The 19104-nt window shown below is 43.3% G+C and overlaps 1 protein-coding gene across 2 annotated transcripts in view; it reads left to right on the top strand.

Annotated features, from left to right (window-relative positions):
• Positions 1-2331, top strand: part of KIF3B (kinesin family member 3B) — a 44604-nt gene extending 42273 nt beyond the window's left edge. For both annotated transcript variants that reach the window (XM_023725353.1, XM_004370456.2), the window contains one exon: positions 198-2331. In XM_023725353.1, the coding sequence (XP_023581121.1) occupies positions 198-294 (97 nt within the window). In that variant the 3' untranslated portion in view covers positions 295-2331. The remainder of the gene's footprint in view (positions 1-197) is intronic.
• The last annotated feature ends 16773 nt before the right edge of the window (positions 2332-19104 follow it).

Genomic DNA, 19104 nt, shown 5'->3' with positions numbered 1-19104 from the left:
ATTTCACACTCCTGTTGGCAGGCCGTGAGGGTCAGGCTGTGCTAGTCTAGGGCTTTTACAGTTGAAAGTATACTGGCTTTCAGGCCATTGAGAAAAGGCCACCTTGAAGGGTTAATGGAACTCAATGGGAAGAGTCTGATCTAGGTCAGGAACAAAGATAGGGATGTGTAATGTAAACATTTGTTTGACTTTTGCAGGCCTAAAAGTGGAAGGAAGTCGGGATCCTCCTCGTCTTCCTCAGGAACCCCTGCATCTCAGCTTTATCCACAGTCTCGGGGGCTGGTTCCAAAGTAAAGCCAGTTCCTCCTCTCCCAGGGCATAAACAGCATTTGCCTTCTGAGAGAAACCTGCAGAGAGGACTTGAGTCCAAACTCAGAACCATTCCCCTAAGGAGAAGTGATGGCCTCTTTGCAGATTAACTGACTCAGTCTGGTTGAAACCTGCTGGTCCTAATCTGGCACTCAGTTCCTCTGGGAAACCTCTTTTAATTAGCATCTCAGAAATGCATGGGATAAGGTAAAATGTGATAGTTGAAGTGGAGAGCAAAAGAATGACCAGTGACCTTGCTTCCCTTCTCCCTTCCCTTCTTCTCCTCTCCCTCCCCTTTCCCCTGCCCATCCCTCCTCTCTCCTCTCCTTTTCTAGCCTGTTCTCTATACTGGGCTCCCTTCTTGTTCAACAGGGCAGAATCAGGAGTCACCTTAGCAGGACCAAGTTTTTGGAGCCTCAGGATAAGATGACAGTGAGGTTGAAAAGTGAAAGCCCTAGAACTTGAATGGGTGCTTGTTCTCTTAGGTAGAAATGAGAAATCTCATTTGGATCCAAGCCCCAGATGGGCATGATCTTGCTTCCATGCACCTCAGTAAGAAGTAGATCTGCCTTTGGGATCTGCTGAATGAGGAAATCTTTTCTAGGAAGCTACCCATTTCTGCTCCTAAAGTAGTCAATGTTGGAAGCACTAGAAATAACATTCCCTTTGCCTCCAAGGAGAGTTTAGGGAAACAGTGTCTGTAACACCTCAAAACCAAGACTACTGGTATCCTGTCAGAGACCTACATCTGTAAGCTGGTGCCATGTCCAGACACGTGTAGCTTCACTCTTCATTTATCACCATCTTTTCCCATGCACGCGTACTCTGAGCATCTGCCTGGGCCTGCTGCTGCTCTGTAGTGGGCCTGTCTTGTGGGGGAAGGGAGGCTGGCTCTGCCTTCTCTGATGAGACTAGAGTTGGGGAAGAGAGGTATAGTGGCACTTTGGAATTCCCCATTTTCCATATCAGCATGGAGAGCATAAGGATGATCAGGCAGATGCGGAGACAGAGAGAGGTGAGACTCAGTGCCGTGGAAAGGGGAGATACAACAGATGGAAAGAGCTCCTGTCTGCCTGCGGCAGAAAACCACCTGCCGCTAGAACCCTGGGCTCCCCCAAGGTGGAGCCTGAGATGGTGGCAAGGAGCAGCTGCATGATTGAATAGGCTCAGAGGAGAGTTAGGAATTCCCGTTTACATATACTACTTTGGTTTCTAAGTTTTAGTTCTTTGTATTATTGAGATTCAAAGCTTCATTTTGTGTTGGTCATTAGAATGTTATCCATTTTTTCCCCAAGAGAAGCTCATAAGTGTGTGGGTGTGCAAGCATGAAGATGCCTGTATTCTGTGAGTGTGTCTGTGTGTGTCTGTGAGAGAGAGAGAGAGAGACCAAGAACTTGCCCAAGTTTAGAAATACACTAATGTGTGGCTGTTGCCTTTTGTTTGTACTAAAGGCCCATTGAATGACTAATCCAGGCTGGAAGCGCTCCCATGTGGGTGTCTGAGTCCACGAGCCAAGCCTGAAGGGACAGTATGAGTCCCCAGGTCTGCCACTGTGGTGCACCTTGCTGGCATGGTGCCTCAGGAAGATGGCGACTCAGGCGGGCCTTGGGTTGTATTTTAACTCAGCTGCTCAGTTCCCAGGGCACATTCTGGATCAGAACCCATGGGAAAGAAGAGGTACCAAGTGCAATGTCTTAAGCATTCTGTAAAATGGAGATGTGTCATCTGGCAGCGTGTCTCCTTTTTAGTAACCATTCTTTCTGAACCCAGAGCCCTTTTTAGCAGTTCCCAGAGCATAATGGAGCCTCCCGTCATCTTTTCTTGGGGCCAGATCTGGCTTCTTTCTGATTTACTAAGAATTTGCCTATTTAAGTAGGAACCAAATGGTGAGGTATATAGCCTAAGATGGTTATCTGCAGGTTATACCTGTCTCTCGTACCACATTTCCTCAAACCTAGTCTGAATTCTGTAGGTTGAAAATACTCAATCTAGCAAATCTGAGAATTGAAAACTGCAGATAACACTATACCTTAATACTGATGTCTCGAGCTGGCTGTTCTGACCAAGGGTGGTTAAATGACACGTACGACTTTTCTAAGAAGGCAAAAGAAGAAAGCCAAGTTGACAGGCAGGATTATAAAAACAAGCTTGCCTCGTACTTAGCTGTGTTCATCTCCTGGTGGTCTGTGGAAACAGTAAACGGAAACCCTCGAGGCAGGTCAAGCTGCCCCTCCCAAGCAGTCTATGGTGCTTTTCTTCTCTCAAAATGGATCCAATAAATGTTTGAATAGAGGAGATGGTAGAATGTCTTGCTGCTGCCAGAAAGCTGCTGCTTTGGGTTCTGAATTGAGCCAGATGTGTAGAGGACCTATCAAACCCACTGAAGGGCCACATTCTCATGTCTGCAGTCGTGCTACAATTTTCCGAGCCATCTGAGGGTCTTCGTACCAGCAGCAGCTAGTTACGTCCGGAAGCAAGTCTACACAATCTAAGAAGATCCTTTGGGGGAAGGGGTTTGAGACTGTGTGCAGCCCTTATCAGACCCCTAGTTTCTCTGATCCGTAGAAACATACCTGGCTTCGTATTTTAAAGTCTCCCAGACCCCTGGATTCAGAACCCAAGGCCACAAATCCTAGGCATGAAGCACTTTCTTAAGACTCTGACCTAACGTCAGATTGTTCCCTGTCTAATGCCTGCATGCTGCTTGAATTGCTGCACCCACACCTCCATGCCCAAGGGCGCCAGAGAGTTCTGCAGCGCAGGCATGGGCCTCTCTCTGCTCTTCCTGTCTGACTCGTGTAAGTCCTCCCTTACTGAATGTAGAATTGTTGCCAAGTTTCTGAGAAGTGTCGATTCCCTGTAAATATGGGATATCAGTTCTGCCTCATGTTTCCCACATGAGGTTGAGGCTTACTGCAGACAACACCTTGGACCATCTAAACACCATCAGTGGATGAAAATGAGGCTATTAATATACTCTAAAAGCTACAATAAAAATGCTTGGAGGGAACTGGATAAGAATAGTGGGTCTGGCTATTGTCTGTCGTGCAAAGCTTTGTCTTGTACTGTTCGGAACTCTGCCACCTTTCTCCCCGCCCTTGTTTCTGGAATGAAATGCTTTTGACGTTATGAAAGAAGTGATGCTGGGGCAGGCACGGGGCAGTGGTCTTTATGGCTCCTTGGAGTTACTATTGATCTTGACCTTCTCTTTGGCTACCTTTAGACGAAGAATATGCCAATACTTGGGGCTCTAAGTTTTACAATTGCTATTTATTTGTATCATCTCTTTGTCTAGGAATGTAAAAGTGATTCTAAACTAAGATGTGTAATAAAAATCAATCAGATTTATTGTACCTACAAAAAAGTGTCCTTATAAATGGCTAATGCTTTTGAAAATGACATGCATGTGGCTGACACCCCGCCACTTTCTTTAAGCATTTTAATTTCTCTGGTGAGAGAAGTGTGGGAGTAGAAAAATGAAGGTTGAGTTGAAATGCTAGTATTTTAAAAAATGTAGCAACAAGGAAAAGGGACCTAAAGTGAAGAAAGGCAGAGTGACAAATAAGTGCTTCTCATGCTTCTCCACGAGGTTCCTGAGACACAGGCCTGGGCAACAGGCATGACATTTCTTTGAACTTTTGTATTTTGGTTTTTAAATTCTTTTAAATTTATTATACATTATACTGTAAAATATGAAAACATAGAAACAGTTTATGTTACTTACCGTCAGGAAAAATGGGCCACACATTTGTCTTGTGATTTCTCATGCCCAGGCCTGCTGGAAGCCTACCCCTGGGGGGTGTGCACCCTGCTTGACAAGTAGGGACTGAGTAGAAAGAACACAGAATCTAGACTCTGAGCTGGATTTGATTTCCGATTCTGCCGCTGCTTACTAGCTGTGTGACAGTAAGGAATTTAATTTACCTCTTTGAGCCTTGAGGTCCCTGTCTGTAAAATGCTGTGGCAGTCTCCACCTTGTAGGACCATTGTGAGGATTAGAAATACATTTAGAGCAAAAAGCACAGTAGATGGCCCAGAGCAGACATTTAAAAATGTGGTTAGTGCTGTGATGGGGCCCTATGTTTAGGTGACACCATGAACAACTTGTATCCGACTAGAAGCCAGTCCTGATCATACTTGATCCAGAAAAATCCTAGGCCTCTATTGAAAAGATGCTAACCATTTATTAATTATTTACTGAGTACCTACTATATGCCAAGCTGATCTAGGCACTGGCTATGTAGATGTGAGCAACACAGACATGGTCCTTGCCCTCATGGAGCTTACCACTTTAATCAGGGTGGGGGGAATTAACCAAATGCACACAAATATTACAAATTGTGACAAGTGCCATGAAGGAGGTTATGAGAGAATAATAGGGCCTAATTTAGATGGGAGTGGATGGGTAAGAGAAGGGCTTTCTGAAGAAATGGCATTTACAGTGTAATCTAGAGGATAAGAAGGAGTTAACTGGGCAAGAGAGGAGGGCAGGGAATTTGTGAAGGGACAGAGGGAATAGCATTTGCAAAGGCCTTGTATAACAGAAGTGGAATTTTGCAAGGAGGTATTTGCAGTCCTTCTTTACCCTCAATAGAGGGAAGCATGGAGAGCTATTACAGAAAAGTCTACGGTATAAGACTTAAAAAATACTGTCAAGAAATTTGACAAAAAATTCTTAATCATGTTTCCTCATGAGATGCCATCAAGTATGTGTCGTGTCCAGAAGCTCCCGATGCTCTTTTTCCTTTCAGAAAGAGTTAAAAACTATAGCTTGGTTTAGCCTAAATAATGATTAGTTTCGATTAGCTCAAAGTCCATCATTCAGAAAGCAGAGTTCAAAGTGCGATTTGAAGAACTGTGTGTTCTTAAAAATGATAGAATTCCAGGTTGGGCCAGGGGCTCATTCATCAGAGAAGGTACAGGTCAGGGCAGCTGACTCATCAAGTAGTCTTCTCATCTCCTGGATTATTAAAAAATAAAAAAAAATCAAGAAACTACTCAAACCTTGGAAATCGTATTTTGAACTTCAGACTGATCATTTAAATCTTGGGGCTCGTGATTTTGGCAGGCCCTCATGTACTAGCGTTGCCATCTGATTGAAATTTATCCCGAGAATCTGGTCTCCAAGGACCATGTGGTGGTCACATCTGCCAACTGTGTTGTCAGTGGCATTTGTCAAGGACGAAACTGTAGCTCTCACAGCTGCTCCTGTTTCATCTCTTGTTTCTACCACCAGTCTTGTGGTTAACCAGTCCCAGGCACTTCAGTTAGGCCAGCCAACTGGGGACTTGCTGTTGAAGCGGGGGCATGGGCACAGCGAGAAGGCTGCACATCTCTGGGGAAATGCAGCTCACAGGGACTTGTAGAATGCTTCTTGTGCACCAGGTGTCTTGTCCTGCACTGGGAACAAGGAGAGGAGTAGAATGCGCTCCAGCCTTTCTGATGAGAGGGGACATAGGAAGAAACACAAAAAAATGGTAATTCAAAGCTATCAGTACCCACATGAAGGCCTATGTCCTCACACCATTCTCCCAGCCCTCCGAAGCTGGAGCCACACCATTGGTTCCTGGGTTATGCCAAGCTCTTTGTTGCCTCAGCACCTTCACAGGTGCTGTGCCCTCTGCCTGGAAACTTTTCTTCCCACTCTTTGCTTGGTTAACTTGTACTCATCCATCAGCTACCAATTTAAATGTCACCTTAAAGCCTTCCACACCATCTAAAGTCGGTTTCTCCCGTCTCCACCTGGCTGTATTGTCTCTCTCACCATATCTTGTTTCCTTCCCTTTTCCCAACTTGCAATAATATATCTCTTTGCTTTGGTTCCCCCACTAGATAGTAAGTTTCCTAAGGACAAGTCCTATGGTCTTCTCCAAGCTTGACACTTACATGAGTTGGATGGGTGGATAAATGCTGGTATCTATAGCTCAGAACAAAGTGATATCTGTCAGAGGAAGAGCGGTATGTCAGGGGAGGTCAAGGAAGGCTTCACAAAGGAGGCAGCATGTGAGCTGTGCTCTTGAAGAATGGGTAGGGTTTTATCCAGCAGGGGAGATGAGAAAAGCATTCTAGACAAAGGGAATAAATTGAGCAAATGCGCAGAGAGTTCTTGGTAGTTGGGGAACCTTAGAGGCTTGTGGTGATGGAAGTGGATAACAAGAAGGGGACTAGGTAAGGTCTAGACTCCAAGGTACATCCTGTTGAGAGAGAGAGAGCTCTTGAAGGCATTTATTTATGGAAGTGAAGCCCAGCTCCATTTACACTCTAGCATTTTCTCCTTAAGCCAGTCTTACATGCTAATATTTCTCTTTGAGATAACAGAAAGTAATTTCACTAAGTGCCTGCTCTGAGTCTGCCTGCTATTCACACAGGTTTTCTGAGCTCAGTTGGCGAATCCCATTCTGTCAGTAGCCTTCCCCTGGCACAGCTCATATGCAAGGAATTCCAAGGAGCACTTGAGCTTAACTCCAAGGTCTTGGTTCTCTAGGAATGGGGCCAAGACATTTTTCAGGGCAGTGGGCTTTGCTGCGTTTGGGAGCAGAGAAATTAAACTTTAGCCATTGGGTTTGAAATTTATCTTTGTCCAGCCAATAAAAGATTTTCATACTGCTCAAGACTCTGGTAGGTGTTATGGGCTACAGCTGTGGACCCTCTTTTTGAACTCCCAGTCTGGTAAGGAAGATAAGCCATTCACAAATAAGTATGGTTCAGGGAGGTCAGTGGCATAGGTATGGCACTGAGGGGTGCAAATGGGTTCACAGGTTGCAGTAAGGGGCACGCTATATGCAGTGATCAACCTTTTTGATGGATTATCCCAGGGGCAGCAAGAGGAGCCAAGTCTTTTGCTTCAGATTCAACTATTCATTTTTCAAGCATCTGCTATGTGTTGGGCATTGTTCTCAGTCTTAAGGATACAGGATGAGGTTCCTGCCCTCAGGATTGTCAAATTCCACTGATGGACACACATGGTTAACAAAGAAGTATGTCAGGTGGCCAGAGTGCTCTAAAGAAAAATAAGGCAGGTCAGGGGTTAGAGACTGATGGGCCGGTGAGGGGGCACGGCTGGCTAGATTAGATTTGGGGTTAGGGAAGGCTTCTCTGAAGCAGGGTTATGTTACATGTGAGCAGAGCCCTGAATGAAATTTGGGAGCAAGCTGTGTAAGTATCTGGTACCTGGCAGAAGAGTATTTCAAAGGAATACTCTAGGAGTGTGTTTGGGGGACAGCGAGGAGGCAATGAGGTTAGAAAGGTGGACGGGCCAAATCTGAATTCTTAAATGAATCTTAATTTTAGACTCTTGGAGATGTTTGAGTGAAAGAGGGAGCTGCTCTGACATGAATCATTTAAAAGGGTCTCTCTGGCTGATTGCAGAGAAGGGACCAGAGGGAGCAAGGGGAGAAGCAAGGAGACTGCTTGGGGGGGTGCCAATGCCATAGTGATAGTTCTGATGAGAAATGGAGGCTTGGACCAGGCTGGAAGAGGAGAGAAGTGGTAACCTTGCCTGAGGACATACTTCGATTTGCTGATAATTTGGTTTTGAGAGGTGAGAGAAAAAGAGGCTGCAATGGTTCCAAGGTTTTTGACCTGAAACTGGATTGAAATGCCACCTCTGCCATTTCCCTCCAAGTGGTCCCTTTAAAAGTAACAGCTTTATTGAGATAATTCATCTACCATACAATTCACCCATTTAAAGTGTACAATTCAATGATTTTTAGTATAGTTGTTGTACAGCCATCACCACCATCAATTTTAGAACATTTTCATCACCACAAAAGGAAATCCCGTGTCCATTAGCAGCCTCTCCCCATTTCCTCCCAACCCAATAGCTGTTTGCAACCACTAAGCTACTTTCCGTCTGTATAGTTTTGCCATGTGACTCTTTTAGGGACTCAACCCCATGTAACTTTACAGGGTGACCATGAGGATTAAAAGAGATAATGTGAAAAGAAAACATGAGAAATGTCTTAAGGGTTGAGCACAGTGGCCTGGCCCTTAGTAGGTGCTCTGAAAATGCTGGTCTCTCCCCAAGTACTCCAACTTTTGGTAGCAGGTTACTGAAGCAGCATGGGCAGTGGTGAAGAGCATGGGTACAGGAGCCAGACAGCCAGATTCTGATTCTGAGCTCACCATTTACTAGCTTTGCAATTTTGGCAAGTTTCTTAACCTCTGTGTATCTCAGATTTCTTGACTGTCAAAAAGGGATCATACCAAGTGCTTCCTAAATTGCTATGAGTTAAAACGTGAAACACTGGGAATAGTGCCCGGTATGTAGCAGCTAGTGCTCAGTGGATGCTGATTGTTGCATTGTTATCATTATTAGTCCATTAAGAAGTCCTGCTGACTGATGGTGGCTCCTAACTTCAAGGCCAGGAGTGAATATTTCTGAATCCAGGCAACTGGCAGGGGTAGTGGCAAGACCGTGGATCTGTTTTTAGTCTGGGCTGTGCCTCTTGTTGCATCTATACCTTTGGAAAAGTCACTTGTCCACTCTAAGCCTCATGCTCCTCCTCTGTAAAGTGGGAGTAAAAATCATTCTTTATGGGACTCTTTGGAGAATTCAGTGACCTACTGAGCACCTACTGTGTGCCAGCACTGTTTTGAACACAACAGATGGAAGTCCCTGCCCTCATAGAGCTTGTGCAGAGCTAGTGGAGAGAGACAGGAAGTAAATAAAGTTGCATGCTGTTGAGTCGATTCCAACTCGTAGTGACCCTATAGGACAAAGTAGAACTTCTCCATAGGGTTTCCTAGGCTGTAATCTTTAAGGGAGCAGATTGCCAGGTCCTTCTTCTGTGGAGCTGGTGGTGGATTCGAGCTGTGAACCTTTCGGTTAGCAGCTGAGCATTTAACCATTATGCAACCAGGCCTCCTTAAGTAAATAATAATATTCATAAATAAATAAATGCATATATACATAAGGATATATGTAAGTGCCTGGTAAAATGGTAGCTGTTTTGATTATGTGAAAAGTACAGCAAAATGTCTGATTTTGAGAGCATGTTGCCTTCACTTAAGCTTAACTGAAGTTTACTCAGCCTCCCAGGCTCCTTTCCCATCGCCTGGTTTGAAATCTTGTTTTTAGTGGTATAGAGTTTTCTTTTTTCCTCTCTGTAGCGGGCATTTACTGAACACCACTTTGGGCCAGGCATTCTGCTGGATGCCAGGGCTATTGAGCTGACAAACCCAGGAGGAGTGTGGTCAGGAGCATGAATGGAGGGAACCCAGAGCATACTGGGAGCCTGGTGGCCAGGCAGATAAGAGCCAAATTGTAAAGGAGCCAGACCTGGCTGGCAAGTTTTGGTTTTATTCTGCCACTCAACAAAAGATCCACAAGGCTTCTGAGCTGGGTGATGAAGTCAGCAGATAAACTTAAGACTTGACAACATTCTTGTTTAAATAACTACATGGTTAAAAGTAAAATTTACATTATGGTCAAATGCATAATCTATATTTAAACACTGCAATCAGACCAAAGAGCTACAAGCTGGAGATGTAAGGACAAGTAGAGGTGCAAAGACCTCAAGGCAAATAATGTTCAAGGTGAAGACAGTATGCTACTGAATCAGCAGGAAATGTGGCAAAATGGAGCAGGGAGGTTTGGGAGGATAAACCTGGGTTAGCACTTACTACCTATAGCAAGCTATTTCACTTCAGTGGAAAGGTTAATGCCTACCCTGCAGAGCTTTTTTTTTTTTTTTTTTTTTTTAAAAAAAAAAGGATGTCAGAAGAGACTCTGAAACTTGACCTTGAACGTAGAATAGCTAAAGCGAAAGAAATGATGAAGTAAAAGAGCTGAACAGAAGATTTTGAAGGGCATCTCGAGAAGACAAGATAAAGTATTATGATGAAATGTGCAAAGACCTGGAGTTAGAAAAACCAAAAGAGAAGAACATGCTCAGCATTTCTCGAGCTGAAAGAACTGAAGAAAAAATGCAAGCCTTGAGTTGCAATAGTGGAGGATTCTATGGGCAACAAATCGAATGACGCAAGAAGCATCAAAAGAAGATGGAAGGAATACACAGAGTCACTGTACCAAGAAGAATTGGTCCATGTTCACCCATTTCAGGAGTTAGCATATGATCAAGAACCGGTGGTACTGAAGGAAGAAGTCCAAACTACACTGAAGGCACTGGCGATAAACAAGGCTCCAGGAATTGACGGAATGCCAATTGAGATGTTTCAACAAATGGATGCTATGCTGGAAGCGCTGACTTATCTATGCCAAGAAATTTGGAAGACAGCTACCTGGCCAACTGACTGGAAGACATCCATATTTGTGCCCATTCCAAAGAAAGGTGAGTCAACAGAATGCGGAAATTATCGAACAATATCATTAGTGTCACATGCAAGTAAAATTATCCTGAAGATGATTAGAAGATGGCTGCAGCAGTACATCGACAAAGAACTGCCAGAAATTCAAGCTAGATTTAGAAGAGGGCGTGGAATAAGGGATATCATTGATGATGTCAGATGGATCTTGGCTGAAAGCAGAGAATACCAGAAAGATGTTTACCTGTGTTTTATTGATTATGCAGCATTCAATTATGTGCATCATAACAAATTATGGATAACATTGCAAAGAATGGGAATTCCAGAACACTTATTTGTACTCATATGCAACCTGTACGTAGACCAAGAGGCAGTCGTTCGAACAGAACGAGGGGATACTGCATGGGTTAAAATCAGAAAACGTGTGTGTTGGGGTTGTATCCTTTCACCATATTTATTCAATCTGTATGTTGAGCAAATAATCTGAGAAGCTGGACTATATGAAGAACTTGACATCAGGATTTGAGGAAGACTAATCAACAACCTGCGATATGCAGATGACACAACCTTGCTTGGTGAAAGCAAAGAGAGGACTTGAAGCATTTACTGATGAAGATCAAAGACAACAGCCTTTCAGTATGGATTACTTTAACATAAAGAAAATAAAAATCCTCACAACTAGACCAATAAAGCAACATCACAATAAACGGAGAAAATACTGAAGTTGTCAAGGATTTAATTTTACTTGGATCCATAATCAATGCCCATGGAAACAGCAGTCAAGAAATCAAACAACATAATGCATTGGGCAAATCTGCTGCAAAAGACCTCTTTAAAGTGTTAAAAAGCAAAGATGTCATCTTGAGGACTAAGGTGCACTTGACCCAAGCCATGGTATTTTCAGTCACCTCAAATGCGTGTGAAAGCTGGACAATGAATAGGGAACACCAAAGAAGAATTGATGCATTTGAATTATGGTGTTGGCGAAGAATATTGAATGTACCATGGACTGCCAGAAGAATGAACAAATCTGTTTTGGAAGAAGTACATCCTGATGCTCCTTAGAAGCGAGAATGGCCAGACTTCGTCTCATGTACTTTGGACACGTTATCAGCAGGGACCAGTCCCTGGAAAAAGACATCATGCTTGTTAAAGTAGAGGGTCAGCAAAAAAGAGGAAGACCCTCAACGAGATGGACTGACATAGTGGCTTCAACAATGGGCTCAAACATAGCAATGATTGTGAGGATGGTGCAGGATCGGGCACTATTTTGTTTTGTTGTACATAGAGTCACTGTGAGTCAGAACTGACTCGATGCCACCTAAGAAGAACAACAACCCATAGCAAGCTATTTCACTTACAGTGGGAAGGTTATTGCTTACCCTGCAGAGTTGCTGAAAGGGTTAAAGAAAACGTCCATCAAGTGCCTGCCACTTAATAGGCACACAACAAGAGGCGTCTATGATTAAATAGTAATGGTAGTATTAATTATTAGTAGCAGTGTGGCATTGTGGAAAGAGCACTGGTGTCAGCCAGACCTGTGTTCAAATTCTGATACGTCCAGGGTATATGATATTGGGCAAGTTGGTTAACCATTCTTGGGTTGCTTCCTCACTTGTAAAATGAATGAGTGATACTTTTCTGAAGGGTTGAAGTAGGAAATAAATGTGATAATATAAAGTTTCTTGTGCAATACAGCAGGTATTCAGTTAAGTGCATCAAAAATGCAGTGAACTTTATTGAATATTCTGATTATAAAAATTATGTATTCTGATGGTAAATTATTCAAATGATACAGAAACATGTAAAGACATAATTACATGTTGCTGGAAATTCATCTGATGAATTTTGTTAATTATCTGTTTTAGATATCATTTTATGCAAGCTCTTTTAGTTTGACCTTCATAATATGCATGGATTCATAGTATGCACCTGTTCTCTTTTCACTCAACAATATGTTGTGGACATACTTCCAGTTGACTAATACAGAGCTGTGTTATTGGTTTTAATGGCTGCATAGTATTCCATTGTAGGAATATACCAGAATTTAACACTATTGATGGTCATTGAACTCATTTCTATATTTTTACTATTTTGTACAATGCTAGAGTAAGCAGCCTCTTACACAGATCATTGTTCACTTGTTTAATTTCCCGCCTAGGATAAACCACTGTAAGTGAATTACTAGATCAAAGGGCTTGCCCATTTATAGTTACATATTCCTAGACTGCCTTCTGAAAGAACTGTATGAATTTGCACTCCCACCAACAGCGTGAGTTGTGCTTCTTTTCCCACATCCTTGCTAATGCTGGGTTTTGCCCGTCTTTTTAATCTTTGTTTGTCTGATTTATTGAAAAAATGGTATCTCAATTTTGCATTTATCTGTAGTTCCACGAATACTAGCGAGTTTGAAAATCTTTTCAAGTATTTATTTCTACTTGTATTTCTTCTTTTGTTAATTGTCTGTTTAAAAACCAAACCCATTGCTGTCGTTTGTGATTCATGGGAACCGTATAGGACAGAGTAGAACTGCCTCATGGGGTTTCCAAGGCTGTAAATCTTTATGGAAGCAGACTACCACATTTTCTCCTGCAGAGTGGCTGGTGGGTTCGAACCGCTGACCTTTTGTTTAGCAGCCAGGTGCTTAACCACTGTGTCACCAGGGCTCCTAATTGTTAAGGGCATAGTTATTTGACCATTTTTCTACTGAGACATTTCCTATTTAAGAACTATTTGTTTATTAGGAATCTTAGCCCTTTGTCAAATATTTTCCCCCCACTTTATTGTTTGTCTTTAACCTGTGGTGTGGTATTTTGTTGCCATATCTGAATTTTTAATTTTGTGTAGCTAAATCTGCTGATTTTACTGTATGGGTTTTTTTTTCCTTTAAACTTTCATATCATGCTTAGAAAGACTTCCCATTCCAGGATTATAAAAGTTTTTTTTTTTTTTTCCTAATATCTTTATTGTTTCTTTTTTCACATATATCTTTGATCTAGGTAGAATTTATTTTGATTTAAGGAGAGAGGTGGGGATTCAAACTGAGTTTTTTTCTGAATGGCTAGACAGTGGTCCCATTCTGTTTACTGACTTCCATCTTTTCTCCACCAATTTAAAATGTCACCTTTATCATGCGCTACAATTCCTTATACACCTAGCTCTATTTCTGTACTCTGTTGGGTTTAACAGTCTGTTCCTTTTTTGAAATTGTACTGTTGTAGCTACCTAATGCATTTTAATATCTGGTAGGATGAGCCCCAACTCATTAATTACGTTTTTCAAACTTTTCTTGGCAGTAGAGTGGAGTGGTTAAGTTCAGGGGCTTGGGTCAGACAGCCTGAGCTTTGATTCCAGTGGGAGGGGACTAAAAAGGATGTGAATACCAGGAGGCAGGAATCATTGGGGGCCATTTTGGAGGCTGGCTGCCACAGTGTCTTAAAAGGAATTTGGAATGAGGGGCTTGGGGTTTAAATCTTGACTCCAGCAACAATTAATTTTGTGATCTTAGTAAGTTACTTAACTTCACTGGTCCTCCCAGTTTTCTCAGTCACCTCTTGGGGTGGTTGTGATATTCCAGAGTTAAGGCCTGTGAAAAGCCCTTTATAAACCCTCCATTTACATCTAAACATTAGCAATCATTAAAGAAGAAGAGGAAGAAAAGCAATTTGGGGTGGGGTGGGGTGGGGGGAATGCATCTTATTATTATAGAACATTGAAAATGGAGAAATAACCCATCCACCAATCCCATCACTTTGGCACAACTGCTCTAGCATTTTGGCATTAAAATGCACTTTACAGGTTCTTTTCCTTCTTCACAGGGCAAAAAGTAGAGAAAATGGCTTAAATTGAGGCCAGAAAGATTTATGGTACATCTCCCTGGCATTAAGAGATTAAAAATTGGGATAGGCTCCTTAGTGAGGTCCTAGAGCTCCACCTGAAAACCTTAATAACCAGGCAGGCAGCTGTCATCTCCACAATTTTGGTGAAACTTGTCTTACGCCATCCTTTGAGGCCATTCTAGGGGGCTCCACAAATCTTTTTAAGGAAAACAAAAAGGGGGAATTTATTATTGAAAATTGCTGTTGTTATTGTGTGCCATCAAGTCAATCTGGACTCATAGCGCCCCTATAGCACAGGGTAGAACTGCCCCATCGGTTTCCAAGGAGCGGCTGGTGGATTTGACTTCTGGTTAGCAGCCTGAGCTCTTAACCACTTCACCGTCAGGGCTCCATTATTCAAGATAGTTTCACATTATTGAACCATACTGCATAAAGTTTTTGTTTTTCTATCATAAAAGTAGCACATACTCATTCTAGAAGATTTGGAAAATACAGACAAGTATAAGGAAGAAAAAAATCACCCACAATCTTCCATCTTAATCTAAATGCTCTGTCTTGTGGTTAAAATGAAAAGTAATTTTTTTCAATTAAAAAAAATGTAGAAAAAAAATTGCCCATAATCTTACAATTCAGAGGTAACCATTAGTAATATTTTAGTGGATTAAAATGTAATTTAGACACTTTTGCTAGCCTCATGTGAGGCTGAAAAACAGCACTGGATTTAAATGATGATGATGGGCAGGTGAGCTATGAGTTTGGGCTACCTACTCATCACATAGGCAGATTCTATGACTGGTGAGAATAGCGTGGTCATGAAATCCCTGAGTATCTTTACAACTTGCGTAGATATGTTTGGGTGAATCCTGCCTCAATCTTTTGCAATACTGCTTAGGGCTCTTTCAACAGGAAATCAGTCCTCAAGGATTTTTCTCCAAGAAAGTAATTATTGAGATAGGGTCATTCATTCAACGGATTACCTACCATATGCCAGATGCTGGGAATATGATGAACCCAAGTAGATGCTAGTGAGAGCACAGATACTAAACCAAAAATACAAAGAAATGAAATGTGGGAAGGATTTAGAGAGCTACACATTTGTTGATCACCTGCTATGCGGAAAGTTTAGCAAACATGATCTCATTTAATTTGGGACCTGAGGGAGGTAATTTGACTTCTCTGAACCTCAGCTTCATTTGGAAATGGGGGTAAGATGTATAACATTTGCTAGAGTGGCAAGCCCTAACTTAGGGCTTGGTCATTGAAGTATAACATGAGGCACTTTTTATACTTCGGACACTAAACTTAGAGTGGGCACAGGGAAAAAGAGCTGGGATTTTGTGAGTGTCTGCTGTGTGCTAGGTACTTCACAAAGATCCCATTTATCCTACTTTCACTCCTTGAGTTTGTTATGATATCCCAGAGTGTCCAAATGATGGCATCGAGTCTATCCATGAGGTTTCACAACTTGCCCAAGGTCACACAGCTGGGGAAAGACTGCAAGGGGATTCAAACTCAGGCCCGCCAAAGTCCAAAGAGTGGTAATACATCATCTCTTAGTGAGGTTCAGGGGGTATGTAAGTGTCCTTTTGGGAATTCCTGGGTATCTGTTGGTGGCATGTTTGTTACTCAGATTTCTGAATATGTGCTTTGCTCATAAACGTGCAGTTTGAAAACAGTGACTCATCCGCAAACAGGGCAGGGTTGAATATCAGACCTGTTGATCTTACCGCCCCGTGGCACCTGTGTTGACTTCTGAAGATAATTTATAATAAAAACAAAAACACCAAAAAAACATAAAATTGGTTTTTGGAGCATCTGACAAGAGAATTCATGAGTTTCATTCACTTAAAAAAATCACAACTACTTTAGGTTTAATGACTAAAGCCAACTTTCCAACGTATCTTGTATAGTACTCTGAATATACTGTTTTCACATTTCATAATGACACTGTCATTTCTGTTTGTTTTCTGCAAAGGAAGAGACCCTGAAATACTCACATCTGGATCCCCCCATGGCTTGGTCCAACTGTGAGAGCCAGTCAGTGTTTGCTGCCAGAATTAAAAAGGCATTTCCACATTGCCTGTATTAGTTTTCCTTTCCTGCTGTAACAAGTTACCACAGACTTAGTGGCTTAAAACAATATCTATTTATCTCGCTTTCTGTAAGTCAGAAGTCTGGACACAGTGTAGCTCAGCTGGTTCTCTGCTTAGAGTCTCATAAGGCTGAAATCAAAGTGTCAGCAGGACTGTGTTCCTTCCTGGAGGATCTAGGGGATAATCTTTTTCCAGTCTCATTCAGGTTGTTGTCAGAATTCAGTTCTATGAGGCTGTAGGACTGAGGTCCCCATTTCCTTGCTGGCTGTTGGCAGGGCTTATTCCCAGTTTCTTGAGGCTGCCTACAGTCCTTGGCTTGTATTCCCCTTCAAAGGCAGCAACAGTGGGTAGAGTTCCTCTCATGCTTCAAGTCTGTTTCTTCTTCTGCCTCATCTTTCCATAGCATCTCTTCTGCCTTCCTCTTCCATTTGTAAAGGCCCATGTGATTACACTGGACTCGCCCAGGTAATGCAGGGTAACCTCCCTGTTTTAAGGTCCTTAATTCCATCTGCAAAGTCCCTTTTGCCATGGAATGTGACACCTTCACAAGTTCAAAGAATTAGGGTGTGGACAGCTTGGTTGGGGGTGGGGAGAGGAGGACATTATTCTGCCTGCTACCAAACCAAGCCCACTGCCGGTCGATTCTGTCTCATAGCAACCCTACAGGACCCATGATAAACATGTAAGTTTTAGAGTGAATCTTTTCTAGTTACTTGTTGGAGATCAGAGGGGGTGAGGCCACTCAAGAAGAAACTTGAAACAAGCCAAATGACAAAGGTTAATCTGTCAGCTGTAGATGAAAAAAAAAGTAAAAAAACCAAAACACCTAATTTCTTTCTTTTTTTTGTTTTTGAGGGGCTGTTCTTCCTCTCCCCACCTTGGGGTGAAGTTAAAAGGGAAAGAAACGCGCTTTATTTCACTTTCTGCAGGCTATTCACTTTTCAGGATCTTGTTTATTGGATGTGGAAATCTTCTGTGTGACCAGTATTAGAAGCAGGAACAGTTGCCTTGGTGTCAGAGGTTGGGCAGCGCAGTAATAGTCTTCTCTCAGCACTGGCTCTCCTATGTGCTAACAACAGGAAGTAGAGAGTGTGTTTCCCCACCCAGGAAAATTGTTTCAAATGTGGCCACCGTGAGCCTGGTTTGTTAGAGCTGTCCATTAATCCAGTTCAGCACTGACTCTAGGAATGTTTTCGAACATTGGTTCAACAAATAGGGACAGAAAACATGCTGTATTGCTGGGTGCTCTGAACTTCTTATTTAACGTTCTGGAACCAATGCTCTGAGAGGCTATGTATTTTGCCCATTGTCTCTCAGCTGGTAATAATAACGGCTACCATTTATTAAACATTTGCTGTATGCAGGAGCCAAATTCTATGGACCTAATGTCAAGGTCCTCCTTCACACCCTCTTCCAGTCGCTAGGTGTTATATGTTAATTCTAACCTAAATAATGCCGTGAACTATTAGACTCGTTGTAAATTTTCTATACAGGCTCAGAGAGGTTGAACTACTAGTTTTAGGCCGAAAGCCAGGGAGTGGCTCAGCCAAGATTCTAGTGCAGGTCCATCTGACTCCAGGGCTCGTTTTAGTCCAGAGAGTTAAAGGCCTCGGATGCATTCTGGTCAGTGGGCCCCAAAATCCAAGTTCTTTACACTACCCGTCGTCATATCACCAAATTCACCAAGTGGTAAAGGCGTTCTAGGCTGCGGGTGCAGCCAGTGCGAATACATGGAGCCAGGAAAGCACAGGAGAAAATGAACTGCCTAGGTCTATCTATCGTGGAATAACCGTTTCACTAGTAAGAACGTCTTCTCATTTATTATGCGGCGGTGAGTCATTTAGGGGCGGACCAAAAAAAGTCCTGCCTCTTGTCACCTACGAGAAATGTAGGTGGTAAGCGTTTAGGCGGGGAGAGGCACAAAGTGGGTGCTGGCGCTGCGTGTCAAGCTACCAGCTCATGATCCCCACTTACTGGCCAGACTGCCCGAGACTCCGTACGGGTTAAGTATGGCTAGCAGAGTCCGGCCACCGCCCCTTCCCAGCATCGCCTCCCAGAATTCCTCAGGCCCCCATCCAGTTCCCGGACCTCGCGATACTCCACCCAGTCTCTTCCCCGAACGGCGGCCCGTCCCTCTTCTTTACCGAGCTTTGAGAGAAGGAAAGGAACGGAGGGGGAGAGCGGAAAAGAGGGACCGCGGAGCACGCCGGGAAGTGTGGTCCAAGCGTTTAATGCAGCCATATTCTTCCGGAGCGGGGGAGGCCAGAGAGGCAGCCGGGACTACGATTCCCAGCCACCCTTTCGGTTTGTTTTTGTTCAAAAAAAAAAAAACCTACATCCCCCTCCTCACTCTTCACACACACTCACACACACCCACGGCAGACACGCACACACCCGGGCGCCGAAGGAAAAGCCTTCTTGCCCCACCGCCCGTCCTGTCTCGGTCCCTCAGCGGAGCGGGAAAGCGAAGGCCGGAGCCGTGACCTCTGACCCCGTGGTAATGCGGCGCCGCCGCATTCCTTAGCGATCGCGGGGCCGCCGCCGCCGTGGGCGACTGACGCAGCGCGGGCGCGTGGAGCCGCCGCCACCCCTCCCCC

The sequence above is a fragment of the Trichechus manatus genome, unplaced genomic scaffold (genome assembly GCF_000243295.1).
Source record: "Trichechus manatus latirostris isolate Lorelei unplaced genomic scaffold, TriManLat1.0 scaffold00008, whole genome shotgun sequence".
Classification (NCBI taxonomy): Eukaryota; Metazoa; Chordata; class Mammalia; order Sirenia; family Trichechidae; genus Trichechus; species Trichechus manatus.
The sequence above is the reverse complement of the archived record's forward strand: the minus strand, read 5'-3'. Positions and strand labels throughout refer to the sequence as shown.